The 20765-nt window shown below is 40.3% G+C and overlaps 1 protein-coding gene across 2 annotated transcripts; it reads right to left on the reverse strand.

The window, feature by feature from the left end:
* Positions 1-6212: 6212 nt before the first annotated feature.
* Positions 6213-7542, reverse strand: LOC147895329 (uncharacterized). Of its 2 annotated transcripts, XM_087383946.1 has the most exons (4): positions 7195-7542; positions 6877-6998; positions 6731-6781; positions 6213-6640 (listed from the first exon to the last, which is right to left on the reverse strand). In XM_087383946.1, the coding sequence occupies exons 1-3, from the start codon at positions 7488-7490 to the stop codon at positions 6765-6767; spliced, it is 435 nt and encodes a 144-aa protein (XP_087240072.1). In that variant the 5' UTR covers positions 7491-7542; the 3' UTR covers positions 6213-6640; positions 6731-6764. The 2 variants fall into 2 exon arrangements, with proteins under 2 accessions (XP_087240072.1, XP_087240071.1); XM_087383945.1 differs by having other exon boundaries at positions 6215-6781.
* Positions 7543-20765: the final 13223 nt, after the last annotated feature.

Raw genomic sequence — 20765 nt, forward strand, 5'->3', positions numbered from 1 at the left:
GTGTTCTGCTACTCCATTTTGCTGTGATGTATGTGGCGGGGGTTTCTGCCTCTTGATTCTGTGACTTTTGCAGTAACTTTCAAATTCAATTGATGTGAACTCTCCAACTCTGTTTGATCTCAACTTCTTCACCTTCCTCCCGGTTTCTTTCTCGACCATTACATGCCATTCCTTGAACCTACTAAAAGGCTCGTCTTCAGTCTTCAAGAAGTATATCCATATCCTTCTACTGTAGTCATCGATCAGTGTCATGAAGTAGTAGGAACCACCCAAAGCTTCCGTCTCCATCTTTTCGCAGAGGTCCGTGTGAACGAGCTCTAGAAGAGCCTTTGCCCTGCTGGCCTCTTTAGGAAAGGGATGCCGATGCTGCTTGCCCATCATGCAAGCTTCACATACATCGGGCAGATCTAAAATTTATGGTAGGTCTGCAATCATTCCACTTTTATGCATCTCCTTCAAAGAACTAAGGTTTAGATGACCAAACCTCTCATGCCACAGCTTAGTGTTCTTCACATATGCTCGAGCACTGAAAGCTGAGAGTTCGTAAATGTTATTACACCATGTATCTTTACCAACGACCTTCCCTTAAAGATCCAGAATCTATGCACCATTCTTATTGAATTGAACTTTGAGGTCTCGATCCGTGATCGCGGAAACGGAAAACAAGTTCCTCTTGATATCTGGCACATAAAGAACATCGGACAACTATTTTACAACTCCATCTGACTTGAGAGCAATCGTACCTTTTCCTTTTGCTGGACATTTTGCATCATTGCCGACTGCTACTAGGATGTCATTCCCTACCGGCTGTAGAGAGGTATACCAATCCTTCAGACTGGTCATGTGGAACAATGCACCACTGTCAATGATCCACGGTTCATCCGCAAGTACATGAACTGCCTCCGTGCAAATCTCCTCAATTGTGAGGAACATCTCTACTGGTATTGCCTACGTGCTATTGCTGGACTCTTTCTTTACTCCGTTCTTCTCATCTAACAATCTTCTTTCGGCACTCATTCTGCTTGTGCCGTGCCTTGTTGCAATAGAAGCACTTGAACTTCTTCTTTCTCTTTTTATCATCAGAAGAAGATGGGTTACCAGAGTCCTTACCCTTACCTTTCTTTCATCCATCATAGAAAGAACATGCGACTATGTTGTCTATGTGCCAACATGGACTTAGGTAGCACAGAATGTGTGTGTAGAGTAACGGCGACAAAGCTTCGGTTGTACTTGCATAAGGCTAGGAATATTCTCTCTTAGGATTCCTACATGTATCTTCTACATGCAAGTCCTACAAGCGATTCCTACATGCATGTTCTACATGCAAGTTCTACATGCGACTCCTACATGCATGTTCTACATGCAACATGCAACATGCAAATTCTAGATGCAAGTTCTACATGTAGAGAGAGAATGTCTTACAATTCCTACATGCAGAGAGAGAAGCTCTCCAACTTGTATAAATATCCTATAATGGAATGAAGCCCACACTCTTTGGGGTATTGTGTTGAGTTCTACTTTGGTATTCCAAGCAATTGTCTCTAAATATCCAGGCTTCCTTGTACTCCACATCCAAAAGCATGCCCTAACCTTGCAACTCCTCCTCCACTCTCCTCCAACCTTGCAGCCCCTCCTCTCCCTCTCCTCCTCCCAACTCCTCCTCCTCCTCCCTTCTCCTCCCTCCTCCTCCTCCCTTATTCTCCCTCCTCCTCCCTTATCCACCCTCTCCTCCTCCCCCTTGCTCTTACACCTTCTTCCTCTCCTACTCCTATGCTCCCCCTAAATGCTTAGTCCCTCAACCCTTGACCTCCATGATCTACAAGGGAGATGACTTCTCCGCCATGTAGTCTACCCTGAACCTTGGATCCTCCTTCTGAACCGTGAATCTCTTCTAAACCCTGGAACCTCCTTCTAAACCTTGAAACCTTCTTTTGAACCCTGAACCTCCCTCTAACCCTTAAACTCCTACTAAACCCTTCAACCCCCAATGAAGGAGAAAGCCTTTATTACCCCAATCATGATGATACACGTTCTTTTCACACATGCATGCACTATGTTTGCTTACCACACTTAAGCCTATGTCTCTCATCGGAATACGACCTGAGGTCCTAAGCTACACTTATACTACAAACGATGACACCAATATATCTATAGGTGACAAAAAGCCTCGGAACCCTTCATACTGAGAATGCCTTCCTCTTCTTGCGGAAGCCATGGGAAAGAGCCAACAACTCAAAATAGTTTTGCAGGTCTGCCAAAGGGGCTCACATGGTAACACCCTCAACTCCCCAAGATGGTTAGTTTCTTCTCTCTCCTAGAAACAAGCACCACATGAAGAAAGTAGTCGGGCCACTTTAGGACTAAGTAGTGGTGGGCAAGATAGGTGGCCTCATGCCAACAAGAAGTGAGGTGTGCTTGGATTCAGGCAAGCTTAGCACTAGAGGGTGACCACATCCAAAAGGTTACAACTTACCATCTATGGGAGAGGGGTCTTCCTTCTCCATTTGAGCTCCCTCGATATAACCCAGTCACTTATGTGTGGAGCAGAGCCCCCTCCTCTTGGGCTCACATCTTGTTTGTTCATTCTCAAGTACAACGGGTTCATAGTTGATGACATGGATTCCACACACCATGTGCCTTACTTCCCAGTGACTCTTCACTTTTCAAGGCTCTCAAAGGAATATCGACCCATCCTCACTCCATTGGGAGAGCCTTTGGCACAATGTTAGAATCACCACCTTAGATGGCAATGACATTGTTGCCACCTTAGAAGGCAATGACATGGTTGCCACCTTAGATGGCAACGACATGGTTGTAGAAAACAAAGTACCTCAACATAGGCTAATAATCGAGTGCCCAGAGACACTCCTAAAGGAGATTTTCTAGAGAATCCAAGGTTTGTTTGGGTAGCTTTGGGATAGGCATCTCAAATATCTATGCCCTTGCTTGAAGGAAAAAATGCCTTATGTTTTGGATTGTTGAAAGAAAATTTATCAATCTAGAGTTTAGTAGAACAAGCAAGGCAAAGCGTCTTTCTCAAAGATGCTGCTAGTTGAGAGGAGCACTTGGGAGCAGTTTATTTTCATAATTTGTGGCATGGGCATGAGGTGGAATTCTTTGGACTCCTTCATAGCCTCCATTTCTCGTTCTGGCAGTGTCGGCATGATGGGGCTTTTTGAGAGGCTAGACAAGTTTTGTGTAGGGGATTGGGCAATGCACAGGGGAGGAGCTACTAGCATTTTGGCAAGCACCATGATGTCTGACCATTCCCCAATCATTTTACACATAGAGTAGTACCATCATGGGCTTACAAGAGTGGGATCTACATTCCCTATTGCCTTCTATAGGATCAGGAGGTATAGGAGGCGATCATAGAGATATGGCAGTAGCAACCAAATGTCAGCAGTCTAGAGGGTGATTGGGCCCTATGGGTAATAGAGGGGACCCAAAGGAGTAGTGAGGGGATGAAGTTCCAAGATCTATGACACTAACATCTCCTTCCTAGGCATGAGAGGACATTGAGATGGGACTTGGCCTCCATTGCGCATCTCAAGGAGCAAGACCCAGGTTCGCAATGAGTTGAAAACAGACACATGTGTGCATGGCTCGACCTCCAAACATGGACATTCATTGTGTGGAATTATTCCACCACTCATCCAAATCCTGGTGGGTACAATAGAGTGATTATATGACCAAGAAATTCCTTAAGGCCACATGACCTAGGTCAGTGAGACTATAGCTATAGAGATTGAGAGATGCAAGCGATCATATGTACTCAGATACCCAAGAGATTCTTGAGATGACCACTACAAAAGTTTTTTTTAGGCTGAGAAGCACTCCCCCTTTGTGCTTGTCGCCAGGGATGCTATTTGGGCCCACATCCTAGCAATGGTATCGCAGAGCGAGAGGAAGAGAATTTTTGCAAGGGTCAACCTCCAAGCATTAGCTATATCCTTACCACAAGAGGTATATCCTCACTACAAGAGGTATTTGCTAGATGTCCACTACGTAGGTTGCTAGCTCTTGTTCCAAAGATTCCCTAAGCAATGAGAAGGTCCTCAAAAAATAGACTAGTTTCTCTTATGTGACAACCAAGCTTCATTTAGTTCTCCCATGCTCAGTACTTTTGATTTTGCTTCTTTGTATGGTTGTTTATTTCAAAGCATTTATAGAATTTCCTTTTCATTGTTTACAAAAGAAGATCTAATGAGTTCCCTTCTAAACTAGTTCAAACATGTTGCTTCACTTAGATTCCATCCTCTTGTAGCATGGACCATATCCTTGATGTCTATGAATACTCCATCATCTTTCACTTGGCATCTTTAAGGTGGCTCGATCAAAAATTTTGAGTGGAATCCCATTGTCCTAAATACCAAACATATAGGCAATGAATGTTCTATCAAGCAGATAGAACGTTGCTTGTCAATGAAGTCCTTTCTTATTTGAAAGAAACAAATCAGCATTGTTGCATAGTTGCATTGCATCAAGATATCTAATTTAGACTTCTTGAGACACCCATTAACCTCTTAGACCATATGCAGGGAAGCATCAAAGGGGCGGCCCTTGAATGATAAACTTTGGTAAGGTTTTACTGTGGTGATAAAAGAGAGAATGCTGATTAAGAGCATGAGCCAAAAATTAATGAAACAATTTTGGCAAAGGATTGGTGCATATTGATTGAATCAATAATGGCACCTTCCTTTTCTACCACACCTTATAGAACTTGAATAGAATCAAGATGTTTGAATAGCTCATCATAATCCGGGGAGGAGTCAAATCCATGCAAGATCATATGCTCATATTAAGAATCTTGTTGCTACTTAAGTGAAACAGTTAATTACAATGGTCTGTAGCTCAAAAGAAACTAGGCTCGCAACTAGTAGAGCTGACACAAAGTTGACTTTCTCAAGCCCTTATGAGCACCACCTATGATAGTCAAATTGCTAATTTAACACAAATCTCTTTAGTTCTTCAAACCCCATGGTTGACTTTTGTCAAAAAACTATCTTCTTCCTTTGAATTTAGCTTGAAAAAGTGCACATCAGTTGAGCTAGACTTTTTGAATAATTTCCAACCCCAGTACTATTTTAGCACTCTATAATTGTTAGTACACATTTACATTTGCACATGATGTTGAGATTATCCCTTGGTGTCGTGATGCAAAGTTTTGATACTGGCATCGCTTTTATGTAGGTTTGATAAGATCATGAGGATCAAGCGGTAGCGTAGTGGTGGCTATCACTTTATTGTAATTTTCTAAGATATTGTAAGGAATTGGGAGGATGAGTGGAATGGATCATTGTAAATACCATGCGTATGAATGATAGTTACCCTAAAATCTCATGTATAAACCTAGAAGCTCTACAATTTAACACATCAAATGATTTTACTTTTTAAACCTCAAGCCACTTAAAAGCCCTCTTTCCTCTTTGGGTTGCAATACGAGACACTCTTAAGAGACAAGGCTATTATACAATACGATAATTTTGCTCACCATTTCTAAGCAAAAAGTACTCAAAATCTAGAAGATAGAAAAATGCACCACTTAAAATAGGAAGAATTTATCGCGAGATCAACAAGGCATTACATAATCGAAACTTTCAATTGGGAAAAATCTAGAAGACTAGGAAAATTCACCACTTAAAATAGGAAGAATATATCATGTGATCAACAAGCAACAACATAAACAAAGCCTTCACAAGGTTAATTTCCATGCCTACTAATACTATGAGAACAACACATATCTAGATCATGTATTGCAAAAAATACCTACTATGACATCCTCCTTAATGTCATCATTGCCCAACAATGGTATAGAACATAGTATAGCATATGCTCTCACACATACACATCCACACAACCACACATGCTTGAGCTTCCATTTATACGAAGCTCTTTGCACTAGTTTTTGTCATCATTCCAAACATGAAGAGTAGAGTTAACCATGACAAAGGCTAGAAACAATGGAGAAGGCTAATAAAAAAGTAGTCCACAAGGTCTTCATTCAAGCTATAACTACTTGTGAAGACTATACCATTTCATTTAGTCTCACCCTATCAAAAAATGCTCAGAGTATCTAGTCGATAGGGCAAAGCACACTTAAAATAAAAAGAATTTACCACAATATATTATATCAATAAGGCATAACGTGGAGGAAAACTTCACAATGTAAGATGTGCATGTCCACTAATATGGCAAGGAACATATATCTAGATGAATCTAAAAACATGCCTCAACTAAAAACAACACATATTGCACTTTCAATCCCATGATAGTCACAAGGTTAAACCACTGTGCATAGCAAGGACTAGCTACTATGACATCTCCACCAATGTCATCAGTGCCCAATGATGGATGTAGACTATATTATAAAACATATGCTCTCACACTTACATATCCACGCACCAACACATGCTTGAACATGCATGTATATAAAGCTCTTTGTACCGAGTTTCACACCAAGTAAACAAATCACATACATTTTTCTAAAAGGACACAAGAGTTGTCTCCTCTCTCTAGGAAGGCACTTTCCTTCTTTGAGATGAATTCTTTTACATTGGTATTCACATCTTGAGGGAGGATATAGATAGAGTGAATCATGTGAGAGCACCAAAATTAGATAATATTCCATGAGTAAAACCTGAGGAAGATCAAAGCAGCACACAAAGAGCTAAGAAAGAACAGAGATATATATAAAAGAGAGTGGCTCCAATGGCTTAGCTAACATTACATTGGACGAAAACCTTGAGGTTGCCGCAGTGCACTCACTTATCCACTTGGCCTGCAGAGACATTCCCAGCATTCTCTACATTAACATAAGGCTCCCCGTTGTACAAACAGTCGCTAAGCATCAAAGAATGTAGTTGAAACACTTACCTAGCTTGCCCAACCCCTTGCACCGCGGACAAACGATCTGCGCCGAATCCTTGCGTGCAGCATTCGCAGCCAATGCTGAGCCCGACTTTCTGATAAACCCAGCTCCGTCGCATTCTGGGCATCTGTTTAATTAATGGCAGGAAACCCATCCGGGCGTTTAGATAAACAATCAGATTATCGATGTCTCCATGAAGTTCAAAGATCGGAACTCTGTTATCAAACTCTTGTACACATTGCTCGCGGCCCAATCGATTGAAGCCTACTTCACCCTCGATGTGAAACGTGGAGATAAGGCAACAGCAAGAGAAGGGTTCTTACAAATCCTTGCGGGAGAAGAGAAGGGGATAGGCAGTGCCCACGAGGGCGATGGCGATGGCGCCGGCGATCAAGTAGTTAGTGCCTTCAGCGGAGACGTCACCGACGGCGCAGACAACGCGAGCAGGGCCTCGAAGAGAAGGGAAGCTTGTGCGATTGGTAGAAGGGGAGTGGAGGGAGGTGGTTTTACGAAGGCCAGAGAAAGCGAGGCAATGAGGGGAAGGCGAGGAAGGGGAAGAAGGGGGGGATGGAGAGGCAATGCAGGGGTGGGGAGGGAATGCAACGGAGAAAGAAGCCATGGTTTGAGCTGAGAAACTGTTGTTGAAGGCAAGTCGCGCAACTGGATAAGAAGAGTTGGCCCCATAGTGGTTGTTGTAAGAGGAACGACTATCCTCTCTCCTGATGACTAGGAGGAGGATATGTGCCACGTGGAAATTGGATCACGACATTCTTCTGCCTCTTGAATAAGATAGAAGATAGATTAGGACTCTCTCTTTCGTGGTGGTGCATGCACGTGTGCTTGTGTGCACACCATAGTGCACATATGTGCACCCACATGTGCACGCTCGTGCGTGTGTGTGTGTGTGTGAGAGAAAGAGAGAGAGAGAGAGAGAGTAGCATCTAGGCAGAAGTGACATTTCTCTGCATCTTTTCCCACTGCTTCTAGCTGCCCCACCTGCTGAAAGGATTTGTAATATGCTTTGATTAATTAAATTAGTGGTTTCACCCCAAAAAAAAGTGTGTGTGTGTGTGTGTGTGTGTGTGTGTGTGTCCATCATGCGGAATTCACAATTATCCGAGAACAAGTGAAGCCCCTAAATGCTATGTCTGCCCCTTTCCGAGGTCAAAAGAGGCATCTATCCATGCTTTGATTCACAACAAGAGGTAGAGGAAATTGTATAATATCATGAAATTTCATGAAGCAAAGCTAGCCCTATTGGTAAGGTGTCAGACCCTGAATCCCATTCACAAGGTAGTTATTAGTTCGCTTCTGTAGGATGCTCTCTTGGGTGGCATTTGAGGCCGCCTAACTTTCATTTCGTGCCCAAGCATGACTCACCTATTAGCTCTCTTTTTTGTGTACAACAAGCAAACAATTGTCAAAACATGGATTGTACAACGTGAATTTTCATTGGCTGAGATGCCACCCCTAATCTACAAGAAGACAAGTGTGGATCCCCCCTTAGTATAGGCAATTCCTGCCAAAACCCATCTTCAACTTTTACAATGATGTGGCACATCATAAGAGCTCCAATTATGTGGCTTGTCAAGAATCAACTAGTCTTTTATTTAGACATGGTCTACAAGGGCTAAAAATCGTAGTGTACTCACAAGGGCTACAAAGCTAGAGTAGTCTAACCGTGCAAAGTTTAGGGAGTATATCTCGCAAGTCCACGTGGTCATGCATCAAAAACTTCTTACAAGGGCCAAATCAAGCATTTTTACCATCAAGCATGTTGGACCAATTGGGATGGTGGTACACTGCTCCCACCAAGTAGAGCTTTGCTTTCTCAGCAAAAGTGAAAGTGCCATAGATATCCCAAGATCCTTTTCCTCTTTGTTCCTAGTAAGTGGTGTTTCTTCACTCTTCCATTCAATACATGAATAGAATGGTTTCTCATCCCTATTTTCACGCAAAAAAACAGCTTGCTTACATTCATTTCAAGCAACACATAAAGAGAAGAAAATGGCCATAATTGAGATGTAGCTACCTCTTGGTCTGCTCATTGTCTACCAGAAATAGTTATACAATGTCTTGTTTACCAAAGAGGATCCTCTTTAATGAGGCTGAAAATTCTCACTTGCCATATATCAACATACATTTTACATTAGTAGGCTTGCCATATTTAAAATGATTGTTTCGAAAGGGAGATGATGAGTGAATAAGAGACAAACCTACAACAAGAATGGGCCCAAAACTAATTCAGATTAATAAGATAAAGGACCTCCTTTATGTGTAAGAGGAACATGAAACCAAAAAGGTAGACTCTTCCACACAAAATGCGCCACTTAATCAATTGGAGAAGAAGAACACAAATCACACCACAAAAACAACAACAAACTGGGTACAATCTCCCCCCCTAGATGACTGGCTCACGCTTCCTCATCTAGAGTATTTATAATATTTCATAAAAGCACAAGGACCCAAAATTATCCCTCTCTTCCAAAATAAGGGATTTGCTTTACATAGCCATCTTTGGGCCCAAAATTGAATTATGTCCTCTCCAAAATGTATTGCTCAAACTTGCAATAATAAAGAAATACAAAATTGGCCTATCACCATAAAAGATGCACTATGCGACACCTCGATCGATACCCTCACACTAACTCCAATCTTTGCTATGAGTTCCATCACCTGTACTCAAGCTGCCAATTACATTAGTTATTAACAATTGATTGAATGAATCACTATATCAACCGATCCCAACATAACTATGCTCAAAGTACAATAATCAAGCACAACACTAATAACACTAGTGACATCAATATTAACATGGAATCACCCACAATACTGGCCATCTAGCATGGCAAAACACAAGCTAGTCAAGCGTACCCAATCAGAAATATAATTTCTGTAACATCCCTCTTGCTTGGATTGCACAACTAACCTTAGTTGTGTGTTTGATTATAGGAACTGATAAGGCTCAAAAGAACGCTCAGGCATCTAAGCATCATCTCTCGAATGATTCTTAAATTTGAGAAAATATTTAGTATAGACATTTCCTTCTCGGGTCAAGGTTTGTTGATAATGATCAATAATGCATTGAGGGTCTGATATTTCTTCTTCATCAACAATCAATGGAGCCTCTTCATAAACAGGATGTATAGGTAAAGATCCTTTGAAGGGCTTTAAGAGGCTGATATGAAAAGCATTATGTAATTCAAGCCCCTTCAAGCCTATAAGCTAGATCATTGATTTTCTGAATCACCTTGAAAGGTCCATAAAAACGAGGGGACATCTTGATTACTAGTGGCCATTTCTCAATGCTTTTCAATCTTCTTTTCTCAATCCGAAGAAGTACACAATCACCTTCTTTAAAAAGCATGTGTTTCCGTTTCTTATTAGCTTGTTTTTTGTACTTCTAATGAGCGATTGCAATGGCTTCTCGAACGTCTTTGAGAATATTTTGATAGTCATTATAAATGCATCTACTATCTCCACTCCATGGGTCAATCATGTGATAGCAATAGGTGAAACTTTCCCATAGATGATCTCAAAGGCTGCTCTTCCAGTTGCAGAATGAGGAGTATTATTATAAGCAAACTGTAAGAGGTGAAGATATTTGTCGTGACTGAGAATGTCACTTGTAGTCGTCTTTGTGCTCGAACGCTCTACAATTAATTACTTGATGACTTTGTGTTCCAAGCCTTGTTGATTCAAGCTCTCTTAGATTCAATTGCACTTTTTTTTCTTTGTCGGTCCATGGAGTGGCCTCGCACTTTGTGTTTTGCCAATTGCCAAAAAAATGTTGCCTTTGAAAATCTCCCTTTAAGGGCCCTTTTGTGAACCTTTGGATCCCTTAAGAGGGGTATAAACCTCTCTCTTTTTAAAATAAATAAATGGATATAGAGCCCTTTAAGCCTTATACCTTCAATTTTAGTCAATAAAAAATCTTTGACTTGGTATCGTGATGCCTTATGACCCCGGCCGATGATGCAAACTCGTATATAGATGGCAAGCATAAAAATTTGAGGGCATGATGAGGCTACTTCGAGGGCCCAAGTCCCTATTGACTCATATACTAGCAGGGGGGTGTTGACCAAAGTATTGATGTGACTCTATGAGGGCACGGTGGCTAAGGAGCTTTTATGGGCACAGTGACAGCGTCCAAAGTATACTCCACAGTGCATGTGATGGGGCTCTGGAATCTAGTCCTTTGGTGATGTAGTGGGCTGCTGAGTGCTTATCACGGCTCTATTTTCGATGAGCCGCTCCTTTTCGAAACACTTAAAACTTAATATTCTAGTCTACCCATGCTTGCCTTCTCTTTGGGATCACATCTGAAATATAGGAGCTCACAAGCCTGTCTTCCTCCAACTTCAACAATTGCTGGATCCTATGATTAACTGATTCCTCTGGAGACAATCTATTCTCAGATGCTATTCAAAAACTAGGTACAATAAACTCCATTGGTACTATAGCTTTACAGCCCTAAACAAGGCAAAATGGTGTCATTCTAGTAGTTACCTTATAAGCTGTTTGAAATGCCCATAAAGGTGAATGTAGTTTTTGATCCCAATCAGTTCTATTTTTTTTAATTGTTCTTCTGAGAATCTTCTTAAATGTTTTATTAGAATTCTCGGCCTAGCCATTGGCTTGTGGATAATATTTGGTTGACTTCTTATGCACAATCATGTGTGTGTTTGTTAACTTCTTCATAACATTGTTCATGAAATGAACCCCTTGATCAAAAACTATCTCTATTGGACATCCAAACCTAGTTATGATGTTGTGATAAATGAACTTAGCCGTGCTAGCAACCGTGTTATCCCGCAAAGCAATCGCCTCTACCCACTTTGTGCTATAGTTGATAGCTACTGCCAAGACATACTTATTACCAGTATACCTAGCAAGAGCATCAGACCCATGAAATCAAATCCCCATTTCTAGAATGGACCCAAAGGTAAAATATGCTAATGTGGCATCCAATCTACATCCTCTCTACATCTATTGGCCTGCTATCTCTTTGACATGGTAAACAAGTTTTAGCAAATTCATGAGCATCTTTCAAAATTATAGGCAACCACAAACCTTCTTGAAGTGTCTTGTTTCTAGCAATATCACCAGAAAAGTGACCTCTTGAATTTCGAGCATGTAGTTCCATCAACACTACTTTCCTCTCATAATCTGGAACACATCTTTGAATAATCTGATCAATACCTCTTCTATACAAAACTCTAGCTATCACTAAGAATGGTTTGCTTTGCAACACAAATTTCTTTCTCTGATCTCATGACAGTGACTGAGGTACTATCCCATCCGTCTCAGAAAAAGAAGCATTCTATTATACCAATCCTACCGACCATCCAAGTTGACAGAAAATAAATGTGCATCTGATAAATCATCCTAAATTCCCAAAGGTGCTTCACCAATCATTAATCATCTTAAACAATCTGTAACAACATGCTGCTTACCGGGTGTATGAACAATATCATAGTCAGATTCTTGGAGGAGTAATATCCATCTAGCCAGCCTTCTAGACAACTATGGTTTGTTTACCAAATGAATGAGGGCTTGTTGATCTATATGTAATATTATTTTATTTCCCAATAGATAGTGTCTGAATTTTTGGAGAGCATATAACATTCTCAATGCCTCTCTCTGAGTAACACTAAATTCTTCTCTACTCTTGCCAATCTTCTATTGGCATAATATATGGGCTGAAACCACCATTTAAAAAATTTATGCATTAACACTGCACCAATGGCCAAATCCAAAGCATCCACAAAAATATGAAATGGTAACTTCTAGTTAGGTGGTCTAAGAATTGGTGCCACAACTAACATTTTCTTTAGTAAAACAAAAGCCTTACGTTGTGGTTCCTCCCATTTATAAACTTCTCCCTTCCTGGTAAGTTTTGTCAATGGTGCACAAACATGAGAAAGATAGTCCAAAAGTCTGCTATGCCATTTAGTATGCCTAACAAAGTGTGACAATTGCTTAAGAGTTCTTGGTGTAGGAGAATTCTCAATAACTTCCACCTTCTGTGGATCTATGGCCATGCCTTCTTTAGAAATTATATGGCCTAACATCACACCCCTCTTAACTGTGCAAAAGCACACTTCTCTGAATTGAGACTAGGCCGTGCAATCATGCATCTCTCAAGGCACAATATAAGATGTTGCAAATGTTCCTCCTTCTTACCAAATACAGAGAAATCATCAAGAAAAACCTTAATAAAAGTAGTCAAGTATGGAGCAAAGACTTTCTAAATCCACTTTTGAAATGTGGGAGGCGCATTCTTCAGACCAAAGGTTATAACACTGATAGCAAAAGCTCCCCACTTTGTGATGAAAGCAATTTTGTCTCTATCTTCCGGAGCCATCCTTATTTGATTATAGCCATTGAAACCATCAAGGAAGCTATACATCGCGTGACCAACCGCAGCATCAAGCCTTGTGTCATAGAAAGGGAAGGGAAAAGGATCTGTTATTGTTGTTGCATTTAGTTTTTTGTAATCAACACATACTCTGAGCTTACCATTCTTCTTGGGTACTATGACTATAGGGGAAAGCCACGTTACCTTATCCACTGCGTAAATAAACCCCACCTTGAGCAACTTATCAATTTCCTCCTTCATCTTCTGAGCATAATTTGGGTTCATTCTGTATCTTTGATGGATCACTAGGACAGCATCCTTCTTTACGTTGATCCTATGTTGACAAAAAGATGGACCAACCCCCTTCATGTCAGTATAACTCCAAAAAAATACATATTTGAATTCCAGTAACAATTGTTTCAAAGGTTTATGAAAAGTTTCATCCAATAAATCACCAACATGCACCATCTTCGAATCTTGTTCTGTCCCAAGATTCATCTCTTTGAGGTCATCCTCCTGAACTCTTGCACACTTTCTTAAGTGGTCTTCAAATGCTATTTCTACCTCAATGACTGATTGAATATCTATATTAATGTAAAATGCTTCTTTTTCTTCTTCATCATCCCATTGTTCTAAAGTTACTTCATCTAACTTCTATTCTTTGTGTTTCTTCTGTTTCTCTTTGGGACGGTCACCTTTTGAATTCGGAACTGCAGTAACCTTAATTGATGACGAACTGCTCACTTCACTTTTCTTATATTGATCCAGTATGCCATTAACTTCAAAAATTGGAACCAAGGATGGATTTCTTTTAAGAAAACACTCTTCCTCATCATCTTCAACTTTGGCCACCATGTTAATTCCTTCATCTGCCAAGGGTTGAACATTTTTTGGAACACTCCTTGTTGGAACCATGGTCATTTTAAATTTCTTATTTCCCTTTCGGATAGTTACCCTATCATCCCCCCAATATTGCTCAATCTTGCCTACCCAAAACCACAGCCTGCCAAGTAGCATGGAATAAGATTTATCATCTCCCTCCATTCAAAGGACAAGAATGCTGACCATAAAAGTTAGACCACAAACTCCAATCTGTTGGTTTCTCAGTATCCCAAGAGGTCGTACCCTCCTTTGATCTACCATTTTGACTTGAAAAGGGGCTAGTTCTAACTCATTGAGACAAAAAAATTTGTAAAGATCTTTCGACAAGATGTTCACACCAGATCCGCCATCCAAAAAGATCTCTGGTATGATCTATGATTTCTATTCCACATGAATTAGTAGGATAGTCTAATCCACATCTTCAATTTGTGATGCATTGATGTGAGCTCTACTTCCCGAGCCTCCACATCATCCCCTTTTGCCTTATCCATTAGCCTCACACCACTGCCTACTGACAGATTAGTCAGCAATTGTGTTTTGAATTCTGGTACTAGATTAACAAGTTGATCCAATGTAATATTTATCTCCACCTTCAGTAAACTATGAAATAGTTCCTCAAGGTCCACTGCATCCCCAACTTTGGGCTTGTTGAGTATTTCACCAATTGGATGACACTATCTAGAAGGAGTCTTCTCTTTTGAGACATTGATCTTCTTGTTTTCATGTTGCTCTTCAAGCATGACAACATCCCTTGTACTCCCTTGAATCTTGTCTCCCCTAACGTTGTGCCACCAGGAACCCAATCTTCATCCTCTAAACTTCTAGTGGTTTCATTCACAATTTGTTGGAATTCGAATGCTTCTCCTACCACTTCACACCTTGCACCGGCTCCCTAGGAACCTCTTTAGAGGCACTTGTTTGTCCTCTAGCCCGAGCCCTAGTGAAGTATGGATGGCCAATATGATGAGGAGATGACTCATATTCCTCTTCATTTGACATCCACTACCAATGCCTCCATTAACATTGTATGATAATTCACTGGTCTCAAAACTCGCAATTTTCAACAATGGATTGAATTCATTATATTGGCCTCAATACTCCACAACAACTTAATCGACAATTTTTCCTTCAACAATTTCATGTATCCTCTGCTGCAAGTTATGAATCAACTCTTGAAAATGCATAATGGTTGACTAAATTCTCCTGTGTGCTCCCTTGACAACAGATGTTTACTAGACTGACTTCAGTGCTTGAACATCGCCTTACAAGATTTGAATTTGTCTTAGTAGACATTGAACACTCTCCTTCAATTTTGGTGGTGCCTCCATATGCTTCACAGCATGCACATTGTTTCCACAATACTTGCACATTCATTCCATTACTGCTTAGAATTCAGTACAACATACAGGAAGTATAAACAAAACTAGACAAAGCATAGTCCTGCACATGTGGAAACACTTCTGCATTCGAAACTTATGAACAAACAAAGGATGCCTATTCTATCTACATGAAGGTTCTAACTACTAGCACATGCACTTCACAAGTAGTTGCTCATAACTACCCTACTAAGGTTTATTTAAAAATAGTCTACAAGTACATCCAAGAGTGAGATTTGTTCCCATGAACATAATGCATCTACTCCTTCCAAGAACCTAAGAAGGCAAAGGCTACACATTAATAAGAGATTCATTAGTTATGGGAGGAGGAGGATGCAATTCTTGATATCTGAGGCTCACATGAGGGAAACATGCACTACCACGTGTTGTGTTCAAAACTATTTTTGAGAGAGTAGGGGTGAGAAAGCTGAGAGGTACTAAGGACAAGATAATTTGATTTGAATCGTGAGGAACAAGATATTACGTAAATGTAGTAATTATATGGAATATGAATAAGTAGATTGTGCAGATTGTCATTTGAAAACATTCATATATTAGGGGAATGCAAGTCTTATACATGTGCAAAAGCGGACAAGATGATACGAATCCAAGTCTTATTGGGCCTATTGGACTTATCGCCATATCATTAATGAAAAGACACTTTGCTATGAATGTAGAAGTGATGACCACAACGCAAAAACCACACTTGATGGATTTTACACAAGCTTTGAGGTGTACACAATATACAACAGGAAAACTACACTTGATGGACAATCACACAAGATTTGATGTTTACACACTATACAAGTTCAAGATGTCAGAAGGCAATCAAACATCTGCTAGCTATAGTCATTTTAGTAGATTGTGGAAGACTTCTTTAATAATGTGAAGATACCCAAATAAGTAAGAATGGGAGTATGCAATATGCATTCAAATGTCAAGAGTCGATGATAGAGGGAAGCAATCTCAAGTGAATGAGGTACCAATCTTTTAACATGTATAAGTTGATTCTCTATATGATTTTGAGGATGTTTAATAAATTTTTATCATTTTACATACAACTCAAAATCAATGGTGTTCTTAAGCACCGTAGAGAGCAACAAGCTCAAGAATGCTCAAAATTGGTGAAACACACAAAAAGTGCTTGAAGAATCCCTATATGTGTCTTGGTATCTTTATGGATGGTATGGATCAAAAGAAAAACTATTTGCCACACTTCATGAGAGTTCCAAAAGATGTGAAGGAAGAGACATTTGTGGAAATGCATCTTGTGGGATGTCTTTTGTATCACAAAAAGCTCCAACCTAAGGTCTTTTTAGTAATCCAAGTTTGTACAATGATCCAAATCTCTCAGTCACATAACTCATCACATTGCCATGTTGTGGAACACCACTTCCAAGAACACAATATATCTAGCTTGACAATATGGTAAGAGAAAATAAAAATGAGACATTTTCCACATACATGCTCTCTTGGAATGTTTGGGGAGTAGGCAATGCTCATTTTTGCTAGAGGAGGAGCATCATTAGATAAGTTCACAAAGTTTTGGTATTCAGAGACATTTACTTCTTATTCCTGCAGGAGCACCATCTTTTATAGCCTTGTAGAACTAGCTATAGGAGGATTATTCAAAGACAAAGTAGGACTTTTTAGGGAGGATTATGTACCTGTGTTGTAGAGACTTGGATGCATGCCATATAGAATTGGGGCATCCTTGTGTTCTCATGCCATTGATTGCTAAGTTTACAAAAGGACTATGTTGGGGTACCTTTGGACCATCATTTGTTAGAATCTTCTAGTCAATGATCACTGGTGTATTAGAGGTGACTTGAATATGCTAGACATTCAAGATGATAGGAGGGGATAAGGAGAGACAAAATTTCTTAGAGGAGAGGAGTGTGTAGCTTGGGCTTTCCATGTGAGAGGATAGAATGTTTAAGATCTAGCTAAGTTTTATGGCTTCTCTAGATGGGACAAATGGGTGGATGCCCATGTTCTTGAGGCTATATTAGCTCTATGTGGATGAGTGGTCATGAAGGAGATGGCATGGTCTGCATTGTTCAAGGGACTACTCTATTCAACCATTTCCACATAGATCATTCTTTTGGAGTTGTAGAGTAGGCAGCTTTCAACTACTATTAGGATTCCTAACTTCTTATTCCAGGATTTTTCTCTCAGGGATCTCATCATGAAGAGATAGAGATCAAGACCCTTTTCGAAGGGATCAATAGTTCAAGACCCAGACCACTACTTAGAGATTGATTCACCCCTCCACTATGAGGCTAAGACCAAGAGAGTAGAAGTTATGGACAGAGAGAGGTCACCATGTGGAATCTTGGTAGAACTTTAGACATTAGATGAGATGGTGCCAAGATCCCTTGGGTGCTAAGAGGATGTAGATTGCTAGAGCAAAGATTCTATCTAGATCAAAGAAAAAATTCCATGCTAGGGATGCATTGTGGACTCAAAGTCAAGACAAAGTTACCAAAGACTTGTTTCAAACTACAATGTCCTAGACATTAAAAGGAGGCAATCAGCATACCAAGGGTTAATGGTGCCATTCTAACTAGCCCATAGGATTTGGGACATGTGGACACATACTTTTATCATTTGCTACCCTGCAATACTTCATGACCTCACTAATACTTGGCAGCCATAGAAGAGGTTTGGAAGAGCATGAGGAAAGTGGTCATTAAGAACATGAGCATTGGTCTTATAGGGCCTCTCAATATCAATAAGCTCGAGGGAATAATTATAGCTTTGCTAATAGGCAAGTGTCCAAAAAAGGATGGATTTTTGCCAATCCATTTTAAGTATCATTGGGAGCTTATGAGCTCAATAATTCCCATAGATTGTTAGGACACATGGAGGCCATGGATATGCCAGATAGAATTTTAGAGGGTTGATACACATTATTCCTAAGGGAAACCTAGACATGCTTGAGATTTCATAATGGAGGCCCATTACCTTGCTTGGATCTACTGACAAGATCCTAGCTAAGGCCATTAGCCTAAGATTTGCCCCTTTCTTCCCAGAATCTATTTAGCCCACCTAGATAGGCTTTATACAGGACTGGAGTACTTTAGAGAACTTCTTTTCTTTTTGTGAGGCCATAGCGTTGGCACTATTTTGCCAAAAGGATTTACTCGTTTTGCTTCTTGATTGGAGAAGGTCTATGATACGATGGATTCTATGTTTCTTGAGGGAAATTTGACAAATATGGGCCTCTCAAGACATTGGATAGCAAGAGCGTCAACACTCTATATCTCAAAACATAGCCAAGCTTTAGTCAAGGAGCCCAAGGGGATAGATTTCATATGGCCAAAATTGGTGAGATAGGGATGTCCCTTGTTGCATGTCCTTTTTATATTCATTGCAAACTCTATGAGTAGTTTTAAGAGAGACAAAGGCATGGGTATTCATGTTAATTGCCACATCAGTTAACCATTCTTATACTATGACAAGAAAGCAAAAATGTAGGAGAGAGTGTGAGGAGTAGCAGGTGATAATTCCCTTGGAGCCGAATGGGCCCCAGTGGTTGTAAAATGAGAGAAGAGAGATACAAGAAAGTGCAAGGGTTAGCCCTCCATTCAACAGGTGGATATGTATATAAGAAAGCAAAAATATAGGAGAGAGCGTGAGGAGTAGCAGGTGATAATTCCCTTGGAGCGTAATTGGCCCAAGTGGTTGCAAAATGAGAGAAGAGAGACACAAGAGAGTGCAAGAATTAGCCCCCCCTTCAACAGGTGGATATGTATATAAGACCAAAATTTTGACTTTGGTCTTCATTGTGTACTTTCAAAGATTGGAATAGAAGCTCTCTCTTCTTCTCATTCTCTTGTATTGAGTCTTTTTGTTCATTCTTGTGAGTTGTCTTGTGATTGCCACTATCCCCCTACCCCCATCTTGTTCATTCTTGTGATTGCCACTATCCTCTCCCTCATGCTCTTATCCCCCCTCTTCCCCTCTCCCTTCTCTCCCCTTCCCTCATGGAATCACTTGCACATGATCTGATAGATGCTTGGATGACGCAAGTGAATGGTTTGTGCATATCCAGCTCTGACAAGGAGTTGTTTGAGAGTAGAGGCTTTGATGGCATTCCTCCAAGATCCCCACAACACGTAAGTCACCATCAGAGACTAGACATTTTTGGCACCACTGTCGGGGAGTTCGAGGTATGCTTCCATAGTGCACAAGCTTTTTATCATTATCCACCCATTGCACAATGCTTCTAGCTTATCTAGAGGTGCTGTTAGTGGAGTATAGTCTAGTTTTGAACGAGAAAAGTGTGATTTTGGAGTAGGAAAAGTAGAAACTACCACTTCCTTCCATAAAATGTTTTTTGCACATTTGTTGCTACATTGTAGGAGTAGCTAGTAGGGATGATTGCTAAGGTGTGTAAGGAATCACATTTCACTTGAAAACACCAAAAAATGAGTTTGAATCAATTCAAGTTGGCACAGAAGTGTGTCCTTAGCCACCACCTTCAAAAAGCCTCATTTTGATGCTTTTTAAGTGGTTGTTTTTTGTATTTTTTTATTGGAATAGGTAGTGTAGCTTCCATTTGTGCTCAAAAACCTTGAACAAAAAATTTTTAATTTCTTAAAGAGCTCCAAAAACCTATCAGAAAACTGTGCCAGACTAGGAGTCGCTGTTATAAAATTAACGTAGCGACTCAATCAATCGTTGCTATATAAAGCAGTGACTGAGACATGGACTGCCAGTTGGTCACACACCTTACCTAACACCACATTCCAGTTAATGGACTCACAACTTTCACTATAGAGGTCAACCCTCGCTAACATAGTGATTGGTGACTCGTCGCTTTATTGCTAACGCAACGACTTGTGACCCGCTGCTTTAATCAATCATTGTTATAATGCAGCATTCTGTTATTGACTCACTGCTTTAATCGGTCATTTTTATAATGTGGCATTGTGTTATGGACTCGCTACTATAATCAATCACTGCTTTATTGATCGTTGCTTTATTCACCCGTTGCGTTATTCAGTCTCGCTCTGCTGCTATATTGCTAGCATAGCGACCACTGCTACATTGCTAACATAGTGACTAACAACCATGTGACTCACTAAGTCGATTTAATGTTAACACAATGACTATTGATTTAAGGGCCAAAAAGTCATAGAGGCTGATTCTGATTGGGTAGCTAGGCAAAGTAGGCAACACATGCACCTGAGGTCTAGGAGGGTGATAGGTCTTGAACCCAAACTGGAGGATAGCGCTTCCAACAACATCCTAACCAATCCATCTAGTG

Source organism: Dipteris shenzhenensis, chromosome 13 (genome assembly GCF_047967505.1).
Source record: "Dipteris shenzhenensis isolate YYH24624 ecotype China chromosome 13, Dip_SZ_1.0, whole genome shotgun sequence".
In the NCBI taxonomy this organism is placed as follows: domain Eukaryota; kingdom Viridiplantae; phylum Streptophyta; class Polypodiopsida; order Gleicheniales; family Dipteridaceae; genus Dipteris; species Dipteris shenzhenensis.

Coding starts and splice junctions, on each gene's coding strand:
- LOC147895329 (XM_087383946.1), bottom strand. CDS start 7,490: ATGGCTTCTTTCTCCGTTGCATTCCCTCCCCACCCCTGCATTGCCTCT. Junction 6,999..7,194: donor CTCTTCTCCCGCAAGGATTT/GTAAGAACCCTT, acceptor TTAATTAAACAG/ATGCCCAGAATGCGACGGAG.